The sequence below is a fragment of the Cydia fagiglandana genome, chromosome 2 (assembly GCF_963556715.1).
Source record: "Cydia fagiglandana chromosome 2, ilCydFagi1.1, whole genome shotgun sequence".
Taxonomy (NCBI): domain Eukaryota; kingdom Metazoa; phylum Arthropoda; class Insecta; order Lepidoptera; family Tortricidae; genus Cydia; species Cydia fagiglandana.
The window spans coordinates 16,111,785-16,123,469 of record NC_085933.1 but is presented as its reverse complement, the minus strand read 5'-3'; the positions used below and the strand labels follow the sequence as shown (position 1 = coordinate 16,123,469).

At 37.1% G+C, this 11,685-nt stretch overlaps 1 protein-coding gene across 1 annotated transcript; it reads left to right on the top strand.

Annotated features, from left to right (window-relative positions):
* The first annotated feature begins 10,091 nt into the window (after nt 1-10,091).
* On the top strand, nt 10,092-11,248 carry LOC134679648 (uncharacterized). Its single transcript, XM_063538598.1, has 2 exons — nt 10,092-10,507; nt 10,702-11,248. Exons 1-2 carry the CDS (start codon nt 10,154-10,156, stop codon nt 11,137-11,139), a joined length of 792 nt encoding a protein of 263 aa, XP_063394668.1. The 5' UTR covers nt 10,092-10,153; the 3' UTR covers nt 11,140-11,248.
* Nucleotides 11,249-11,685: the final 437 nt, after the last annotated feature.

Below are 11,685 nucleotides of genomic sequence, written 5' to 3'. Positions count from 1 at the left end.
CCTCTTATGACTAAAAGAAATCGACATCGAGTAAGTACAATCTAAAGTAAAATAATTATTATTGCTATAAACATTAGTAATAAACCTAGACCAGAGGCCGCTTACAAGCTACAAGTATGTATATCGAATTTTAGAAATATATACAAGTACATAATATTTCTCAAATTTTTTAAATCTTTAAATGTATAGTTATGTATTTTAACTTCGTATTTGTAGATGCCACCATTAATAGGAAAACCCAGACACATTTTATATTTTATTCCCTCGGAAAAGATTCAAATTAAGTTGATTGAGTCTACTTAGGTATTTTACTCGTAAATACCTTTAAGTATTCATATAAAATTTAGGCGAAAAACTTCAAATAAAAATTGATCGAGTTACATAAATACTGAAGCTAATAAAATGTGACAGTTATGGTTCAAATAGCACAATACATCGATCGTTATGGAGCAGGTCGCAAGAAACTTACGGTATTTAATACCCATGTCCGCCAGCACATTAGTGTTAATGTGTTGTACCTACCTACCTTACTTGCAGCTCAAAGGTACACACTTGTCGGATTAGAACAGCTGAAGAAATAGACACGACTTTAATGTATTAATACATTACTTATAAGTACATATCTTATAATGAAGTTCATAAGAAAGTTCAAAAAAATTAAATAAGCAAACACTTAGATACACTGTGAATACGTAGAGCCAAGCCAGTAAAATGCCATTTTAGTATCTAGGATATAAAAAAAAAGAGTTTAGTGACTGGGGACAAACAATCACGGAAGGTTTAAACGATGTTACCACATAGATAAAGACAGTTCAGTAATTATAGTGAGGAAGTCATGTTTGCACTAGATACTCCATCTAGATAGTAGATAGTCTATGCAGTCATCCTCCCGACAAGGACTGCGTCTGCGGCGAAACCATAAAGATCTAAGATAAAATGCATACTCAGCAAGCGAGCCGCAGTATGTGCAACTATACACACAATACTCAATCTTAATGTATATAGGTAAAGGTGAATGTCCCATGTAGTCTCTGTAATAACGCTAGAAATTCTATGGGAGCAATATCCCTATTTGCGAAATTATCCGGATTATTTTATGCCATTTATTAGTTTTATTGGAGCAAAAAATGTGAGTTACTGATATTGCCGTTTTATTGGTAGTTATTTTATTTGGGATCCTAATATGGAATATAGACGGTATAGATGTATAGATAGATCTCTACCTATGTAAACTCAAGTGCTGCTTTAAGTTTTCAAGCAGTAGGTATCTTGTCATTCGTATAGAGCAAACATGCCGGCTAGGAGAACAGTGTATACAGTTTGGTGGCAATTTTATCATAAATTATATGTAGGTAAGTATAAATCATATCATATTTATGGTACTTATTACATATTTTGGTTGTTTTAACCAATCATGTCGGGCATTGTTTATCTTCTATGCAATTCTGATTGAGGCTTTATTCGGGCCACGAGGGCACGCGAAATGATTCGAATGTTCCGATGAAAAAACTGTTGTTTTTAATCAATAAGACCGATTCCAAACAAGAAGCTTGGCGCAAGGCTAAGCCGACCAGCCTCCAATTCCAGCCTCCGTAGTGTTGCCGGACTTTGAAAAAACACTTTATCTACAGAATAGTATAGAGTCTGTTTAGCAAGAGAAGTGGAATGGGCCCCATACATTCGTCGACTCTTCTCTTTCCGCACAGACTCTATTTATTTTGCCGAATCGATAACCACATGCTTTTGTTTTGTTTCCAAGTCGGTTAAGAACAGCCGCCATCCTTCACCCAGTGCGTAAGCATACAACGCGCTGCGCACGCGCTGTTGACAACACAATGGCGATCGCGTCGCCTATTCGGGAGCTTTTAATAGTGCTCCATGTACCAACACATAACCGCCTTATCTGTTTGATAGAGTAACGGTAAAGTTTGTGACTATTTCGTAGTGGGCATACTGTATTGGATTTTGAAGTAATTTCTGACGATGTCACGGTGTTTAATAAAAATATTATAAAAATGCATCAGTTAACATTCAAACGAACCTATTAGCAGCCACCACATCTTAAAACGAAATAACATGAAATTCAACATGAACATTCAATTAAGTGTCATCATTATATATGTATCTATGTCTGTTAGTTCTGTTACTGTGTAGTTTTCGTTGCTAGAAAATATAATACATATAAAAAAATAAAAGCGAGTAGGTAGAAGTTTTACAAGCGAAGCTTCCCTTCGCTCTAGTTACTTTGCATTACAATTTTTATATTAAGCAGGTACCTATATTAATTTTAACATACTTAAATGACTTTCTACTATCGCTTATTGCTTTATAGTAAATAATTCATACCATTACCTTGCCATTACAGAATAAATGGAATTTATCGACGAATCTAGTTGCAGCGACATTAACCTGCCACATTGTATGATAATGAATTTCGTTCGCACTACTTCAGCAAAAGCGGCGGTTTTTAAAACGCTTGATGAATTAAATTAAACACACCGTGAAAAATTAAATTGAGTGAGACATTCGCGACCGAAGTGGAGGTGAATTTCATGTACCTACAGGTTTTAAAAATACATATATTATATTATCTAAATATCTATGTAATACTTACTAATAGATTTTATAATTTGCTTCATGTATTTAATGTACCTAATTAATTATCCATCATATCCATATACAGTCAACGTTAAAAATGTGGGTGTACAAATCATCTCAAAAATATGTCCCATAACTCTTATGTCAGTGAATTAAGAACTATGGGACATATTTTCGAGTAAGTTTTTTACACCTATATTTTTACAGTTGACTAATAGGTATACCTAAATGTATCAGACACATGTGATTTTTTTATGGATAAACCAAGATATCATCATCATTCTCTTCTTGCCCTTGTCCCATTCACTTGGGGTCGGCGCAGCATGTCTTTCTCTTCCACACCTCTCTGTCGCCCGTCATTTCATCATTCACTTGCATTCGTTTCATATCATCTCTCACACAGTCCATCCACCTTTTCCTCGGTTTTCCTTTCCTCGTACTTCCCTCCACATTCATTCGTAATACCTTTCTCGTCACATGACTTTCATCCCTCCGCATCACATGCCCGTACCACGCTAGGCGATTTGCCCTTACTTTTTCTGTTATGGGTGCAACTTTCAGGCTTCCTCTTATATACTCATTCCTTATCCTATCCATTCTCGTCACGCCACACATCCATCTCAACATTCTCATCTCCGCTACATGCAATCTCTTTTCATCCGTCACCTTTAGGGCCCAAAACACTCTGATCCATATGTCGTAGTCAGATCGTATAATCCGCCGTATTACATTACGGCTAGCCGTTTTCAAAAACAGGGGCGTTTTGAAATGCGGCGGTTCGACGATTAGCCGGATTGTCACTGCGATACGTTCTTCAATAAGGCGGCCCACGTTTAGCCGCATCGTACATTGTAGAGTGACCAGTTCTTTCGGTCGCCTACGTAACCGGAGTTTGACAATGTTTGCAATTTAATTTATTTCTACCATGGTCCCACCGCACTACATGTGTTTCTTTTCCAAAACATTTCCTTCACAACTTAAATAGACGGAGCCCCGCAAGCGGGGCTCCTATTTCTGGGCGGTTTGCCCTTCGGGCATCTGAAGTTACCTAACGAACCTAACCTAATTACCTACCTACGCTTTTTTCCCCAAAGTGTAATGTTTTCACGGACGTCTCACTTAATCAATAGGTAGGTAGGTTAGGTTCGTTAGGTAGCTTCAGATGCCCGAAGGGCAAACCGCTCAGAAATAGGAGCCCCGCGAAGCGGGGCTCCGTCTAGTTAAGTTGCGAAGGAAATTTTTTTTGAAAAGAAACAGTCCGACAAACTCCAGATTTGATGGACACCCCAGCGTTTGTCAGGCAGCGCCACGAGTGTTAAAAATGGGAACTAAAAACTGTCAAAGCGGCGGCTAATGACTCGCTGTATTACATTACGGCTAGCCGTGTTGAAGAACGTATGGCGCCGAATACATTCCGGCGGATTCTCATTCAGCCGCATTCAATACGGCTAATCGTTAAACCGCCGCATTTCAAAACGCCCCTGTTTTTGAAAACGGCTAGCCGTAATGTAATACGGCGGATTATACGATCCGACTGCGACACATACATGACGACAGGTCTTATGACTGATTTAGGTATATATTTTACCCTTCAACCGAAGAGGCATTCGGGCGTCGCAAATGGTTCCCGTGACCTGTCGCCATTTCATCCATCCTGTGCTAATCCGGTTTTTCACGTTATATTAAAACTAAATGAAATAATCAATAACAGACGTAATAAAATAAGTATAACTGAATTGCATATTTTAAAGATTTCAATGCGCTTGTTGTTAATTTGTTCTATTGGATGATATGGACGTACTTCGGGTAGCTATAGTAGCTAGAAGTAGCCCATACCAACTTTACTATCCCAAGCCGCGACTTTTTACAGCGATTGTTGAAAAAGTCTGCAGCGATTTGGATAGCCCACGCAGTGCAAGTATCATTTTAAACGTCAAAATTCTATGAAATTATGACGTATAAATAACACTTACACTGCGTGGGCTATCACATCCGCTACAGACTTTTATTGGTGCGACTATAGCCAGTCGGTATAAAACAAAATTAAAATTCAAAATAAATTTAATAATTAAATTAATATTCACATGTGTATTAAAAGGTAAGTGAGTAAAGCAAAGGATCGCATAGTTGTGCGAACCTTGAACACGAGATAATCGCAGATTAATTACGTGCGATCTCATGCTCGTGATAGGTCGTGAGAGGAGCGACAGATTGAGATACATTACACGACGATCTTACTAAATACGGTACCTACAGACAGTTGCACAATACTTTTAACGAGAAATGTGTATTTTAATAAGCTTAAACAAGTATTCAGTAAATTTACCACTTCATATTTAACCTATAGTACTAGCGAGCCGCCCCGGCTGCAGCGGACAGATTTATAATCGCTTTGCCAAAGCAAGTCAAAAATTACTAAAGTCATTAATTAATTCTTAAAGTAACAGTTTAAGCTAGGATTAATGCGTTCGTGAATATACATATAGGTAGTTATCCACTCACTTGCTTGATATTTTTCAGTGACCTCTATTATTATAATAAAATAAGGGTGACAGCTGGTAGCTACAGTTACCAAAAGCAAGTGAGTGGTTATAGATGGTCAAGCAAATCTTGTCAGTAGAAAAAGGCGCGAAATTCAAATTTTCTATGAGACGATATGCCTTCGCGCCTACATTTTTCAAATTTGCCGCCTTTTTCTACTAACAAGATCTGCTTGACCAACTTATGATCTGCGCATGATTCCGCGAGTTGTCATATGAACCCGCCATTGATATTAAATTTAACCGTCGATATTTAGGCAGCCTAATAACTTAATAAGTAACCTACATTTCCTTCTGGCGTGAGCGCACGAGTTTCGAAGCGAATAACGTTACCTCACAATTTGTAAAACTGGTAGGTACTACTCAAGATCCTGCTTGCATTCCTGCAACAACAGAGGGCAGCCTGCAAGAACATATGCTAGATAAGAGTGAGGTGGTATACCCCTATTACCTATCTATTAGGTCTATAACAAGAATATACTTAGGTGCAGATGACCGAACGAGATGCACTTCATGAAATGTTATGGGACTTTAAGTACGTTGTCACAGTCTCGCATTTTTTTATTCCCCACCTTTAGTATGGTTTATTATGGTGCGTAACAAATAACCCGACCAAATTACCTACGCAAGTTGATTTTGGTATGTTGCATGTTGCCAGAAATGTTAAAACGTGTTTTTAATTTTGTAAAAAATAAATGTTAGATTTATTATTTCATAAACGGTAGTTTTATTATTTTATCTACACACATATCATAAACTCTCTATGATGCCTTCAAAATCAGTAAGTAATGGCCCCCATTACGATAAACTGTTTTTTTACAGCAAATTTCTTATCTGTGAAAATGTGGTAATAGCTTCATTCTTGTTAGAAATATGAGGAGCGAGAGCACAGGGAAACAGGCGTTGGATTACAACCGAGATCACGGTAAATGAATAACGCAATGGCATATGAGTGCGTATATTAACATCACATTAATATCGTACTATACATCGATTTACTTTGAGATAGCAAGCACATATTTAAAATAAGTTTTATATGTAAAAACATTAATTAATAAAATAAATAAAATAATAAGGGGGACGACACAATCTTACACGGCTGCTTGATCGGGGAGCCATAGACAAAGAGAGAGATGGACCACAGGTTGAAAATCTATTATACCAATGTACGGCATAGACTATATACAGACGATTTCCAACAATTCTCCTTCATTACTATATCAAAATCGATTTGGTAATGCATTCAAATTTCGAACATCTCTGAAAAAAACCGGGCAAGTGCGAGTCAGACTCGCGCACGAAGGGTTCCGTACCATAAAGCAAAAAAAAAAAACGGAAAAAATGCAAAAAGAAAACGGTCACCCATCCAAGTACTGACCACGCCCGACGTTGCTTAACTTTGGTCAAAAATCACGTTTGCTGTATGGGAGCCCCACTTAAGTCTTTATTTTATTCTGTTTTTAGTATTTGTTGTTATAGCGGCAACAGAAATTCATCATCTGTGTAAATTTCAACTGTCTAGCTATTACGGTTCGTGAGATACAGCCTGGTGACAGACAGACGGACGGACGGACGGACGGACAGCGAAGTCTTAGTAATAGGGTCCCGTTTTACCCTTTGGGTACGGAACCCTTGATTTGACCCCTATTCTAATATCAGTCGAGATGACGTTTTATTCGTAATCAAATGACAATGCATGTAAGTTGGTTTCGAACGATATGGTAATCGACCCCGACTCTACTGACTCTAGTTTGTCTCTGAATTAAAAAAAAACTACATGCGTGACGTGCGTGACAAAAGTTTTCATTTGCCGCCATTTGACGTACAGTTTATCTTTTAATTAGTTTTTAAGTAAAAAATAATTTGTTTTGTTGTTTTTAAAGTAACTATAACAAAAGTTTCGTGTAAAATGTGCGATAAAGATATTTCGGAGACGCCACCTCATATCCGCGAGTTCCGCCAAAGAGGAAAGTGCCCTAATGTCGGCTGTAATATGAGGTTAGTGAATATATCATAGAAAGTTTATAATATGTGTATAGATAAAGCAGTGTATGTAACTGTACATAATTTGAGGGGTAAGTCGTCGTACTAAATGTATGGGAGGGTTAAAGTTAATGTTTGGGATATTTCTGCTTTTATTTAAAAAAAGTTATTAGTGATATTTTACTCATTGGGTAACGCACTTTCGATATCAATTTGAAGTTTCCTGATATCTGTTATATTTACGGAATTATCGCCTGGCTACACTTAACAATTACACCCTGTATATCATCGGGGGGCACGGCAGTGCCCCCGCCAAGTCGAGCGCGAAGCAAACACTGCCGTACCATCCTTTACTGGAACCATTTCGCCGCATTTTCAGGCCCCTATTTGAGAACCTTTGGATAAGACCAGAACGCAGAAATTTTGGTCATCCAGTAAGCTATAATCACATACTTAAAATCCAAAATTTCAAGTCTGTAGGTCATTTAGTTCCGAAGTTAAGCGAAAGCAAAGTTTCGCATTTATGAAACTCACTCATGATCATCAGAATAGAACTAGTACTTCCCGTAAACTCAGAGAGCTGAAATTTGGTACAGAGTTAGGGTTTAATGGCCACATAAAGGGAAAACCTAAAAATATTGCAATATTAGTCACGTTTTAAAGATCTAAGAACTGCATAAGTAAGTTTGTAATCCCATATAAATATATGATATTACAAAGTTACTGTTGCAGTTCCTACAAATAGTAGGTAAAGTAAAGGTACACTACGATGTACGATGTGAGTATGAATGAAGATATGTTTAGTTATGATATGTGTATACATAGTATGGGTATGAGTACCCGAAAAGAAGGACTGCCTACAAAAAGAGATGAGATCCCATCAAAAACATTACATGTAAAAAGGTGCAAGTCTCGCAACGCTTTTACTACAAAAAAGTTTTGAGATGTAATGTGAAACTAAGTCGGTTATTTTAATCAGTGCCAGGGGGTGTTAAAACCGTATCAATAAGATATCTTTAATTTGTAATACGTATAATGACTTGGCCATCGCACGGCTGCATAATGACAAAAGGATCATCGTCACCTATTAAAAATAATTCTAATTGAACATAACGCTAGCGCTAATTGCAGTTTGAGCATTACACATATTTACGAGTACGGTACTACGAGTAAAGAATTATGTGCGATTGCCAAGTCATTATATGATGATTAGTGACGGATTACTGATTATTATTTAATTATTAGATTTAATGAATGGGCAATACGAAAAACTGTTGCTACTGTACAAGAATCAGAACCGGAAAAAAAGAAAAGAAAGATTTGTAATAATAAAAAAACTACTCCTAAAAAGAAAAAAAATGTGTTAAATAAGAAAATCTAATAAAATAAATCAATATGCCCACGTTTCTACAAAAAGAAGTGAAATCCCACCAAAAACATTCTGTAAAAAACTAGCCAAGTCTCGATGGAGCTGCTTGTTTATCTCTAAAAAGTAATGAAATCTAGACAAAGTCGTGCCAAGTCTAAGGTTCCTTACTGCGATTTCTTTATTATTATTGTTAATGTTGTGTGACTTGGCCGTTGAAGGGTACACAAGGGTACAAAACCAGGTGCTCCATGACACCATTGCACCAATCTGCCATTGCACCAAAAAGAAGTGTTTGTTTCAGGCTCGCCCATACATAAGTATTATTGAAATACGCAGCTTTATCAAGCCTACAATTGACTGGTTATTGAATCATCGTTTTCCAAGTGGCAATTTTCCATCGTCAATGGGTAGCGGTTCTGGCGACAGATTGGTGCAATGGTGTCATGGAGCACCTGGTTTTGTACCCTTGTGTACCCTTCAACGGCCAAGTCACACAACATTAACAATAATAATAAAGAAATCGCAGTAAGGAACCTTAGACTTGGCACGACTTTGTCTAGATTTCATTACTTTTTAGAGATAAACAAGCAGCTCCATCGAGACTTGGCTAGTTTTTTACAGAATGTTTTTGGTGGGATTTTAATTACTAGGCCAAGTTTGGTATCGTTTTCGTATAAAACGGGGATGTCGAATTCATTTATGATATCATTCCGGCACCATTCCGAAGTAAAAACACAAAAAATATGAAATAATACTTTTTTTTTAAGTAATTCCTCTTCACGCTTAAATTGCTGAACCAATTTAGTTGAAATTTGGTATAGAGATAGTTTGAGTCCCGGGGAAGAACATAGGATAGTTTTTAGTCCAAAAAAACCCTTAAAAATGAAAGGTAAGGTGTAGGATTGTATGGGGAATTAATAACGGCTGAACCGATTTGGATGCAATCTATGTCTACATCTTTGATTTAGTTGAAAATGATACTAAACTTGACTTAGAACCTAAACTTAAAGAATTATTAACATCAGAGGTTGCAGACGCTTAAAACCCCCCCACCCGCATCAAAAATCTGAGTGGCTCCACTTCTTAAATCCATCCTTGGGCACAGAATAAATAATAGTACTAAGTACAGAAGACTCACTCTCTAACAAAACACGTCTGTTACGATCAGCACAGATATGGCCGCTAGGTGGCGACAGCGCCACGCGCGGCTTATGGCAAACCCCAAAATTGGGGCCGAACGGATGCACTTCTAGCTACCTGTAGCAAAGCGACGAAATCGCGGAGTGAGACACGCCTGCCTTGGGTCCTAAGGACCAATCCTGCCAAAAGAAATCTCTTGTTCATGCAACGCCGTGGTTGACCTTTTTATGCTCAGAGCACACTCAACTACTAGGTCTATGTTTCAAACAGACAGAGGGAATCATAATTAATGTCTTGGTCTATGCTTTTTCCCAAACTAAAAATCGCATGCTATTTGTTGCAACTATGTTGCAACGTCTGTAGAAGCCTTAAACTGCAGCTGCTGTCAGTTTTGACATTACGGGGACTTGTGATTTGACGTTTGACAATGACAACATGATGACAGTTTCAGAGCTTCACCGATTTCTACTGAGGCATTTTAATATTCAACTTCCCAAGTTTGTGCTTTTACGTCTTCGTCAACATGTGGACTCAGAAAAGTACGCTTGCACTTATTAAAGACATTCGCCTCAATCCATGTCTGTGGAATATAAACTGTGAAGACTACAAAAGCCGAACGAAAAGAGTTGCCGCTTACAAAGCTTTAGGTGCCAAATACGGCATTAATGGGAAAGAGATTGAACAAAAATTTCATGCGTTGAAGAATCAGTTTCGCAGGGAACACAGGCGGCTCGAGAAACAGGAGGAAGGCTTGTCTCCTAAGCAAATACATTGGTTCGGATATGAACCCCTGTTATTTTTGCTTAATAACTGTGTGAAGCCGAGTCAAGATAAATTTATTATTGAACAGGATTTGGAGGATTCGCAATCTAAACAGGTACTTAATACTGACTTTTTTCTTTGTTGCTGCTTAATTTTTTGCTTTTTTTTTCCTTAAGTACCAGTTAACAAAAAAAAATATGTTAACAAAAATGACATTAATAAACATCTTCAATAAGTCTGTTCATAATACCTATTTATTATGACACATTGTAAATGAAATTCATTAATTCATAATAAATACAATTTTAGGACACATCGTTGGAATATGGGGATGAAAACACAGAATATGAAGAGTATGAAGTTTTAGAGACTGAAACCGAGGCACCTAAACCGTCCAATCCAATAACATTCACATCCATCAAAAGGAAAAACAATGAAACTGGTGCAGCTACAGCTACAGAGGCATTTAAGTGCATGAGGACTTTAGCCGAGAAAATTTGTTCTCGAGATGAGTTTGATATTTACGGAGAATACATCGCTTATAAGTTAAGGGAAAGTGGACGATCTAATAAGGAAATATCTATAGCGCAGCATGAAATAAATACAATTTGCTTTAAGTTGTGTATGGGAGAGTTTGCTCAGAACATTGAGCATTCATTGCCGGGCTCCATCCATTCGAATCCTGAGACTGAGGATGTAAACCTGAAGTATGTGCAGTATGTTGACGTGCAAGTAGATCCTAGTTAAATATGCTATGATTACAACTAGGAGCAAGGTTAAGTTGTGATATACTTAAAAATGAAAATTAGGTATTATTTTAGTGACCATTTGAATAAAATATATTTTTTAACATTCAGTATGTAGTTTGTATTGTATTCAATAAATGGATATAATCCAGAAATTTATTACATTAAAACAATCATAAGTACATAGGCAAAGGGTTAGGGTTGTATTGTATTCTGTCTAGATTAAAAAAAATGTAAAGGTACTACAGCACCTTAAGTGCCATCATCATAATCCTGTATTTATAAAGCCCCATTTAGATGGTTCAAGAACTTACATGCGATTTTTGTTACATTGCTAACTACAGACTACTGCAGTGTTACCAATGAATTCAGTTATCAACCAAATACCAGTACCTATGTAACGAAAGTCGAAACGGGGCATATCTATAGATTTTTTTTAAGTGACTATTAAAAAATACTTTTTAAATAAAGCTGGTCAAGCAAATCTAGTCAGTAAAAAAAGGCGCGAAATTCAAATTTTATATGGGCCGATATCCCTTCGCGCCTA

What these genes read in the sequence shown, in the direction of transcription:
- LOC134679648 (XM_063538598.1), top strand. Translation starts at nt 10,154, where the DNA reads ATGTGGACTCAGAAAAGTACGCTTGCACTTATTAAAGACATTCGCCTC. An exon ending in AGGATTCGCAATCTAAACAG is followed by an intron (nt 10,508 to 10,701) that starts GTACTTAATACT and finishes ATACAATTTTAG; the next exon opens with GACACATCGTTGGAATATGG.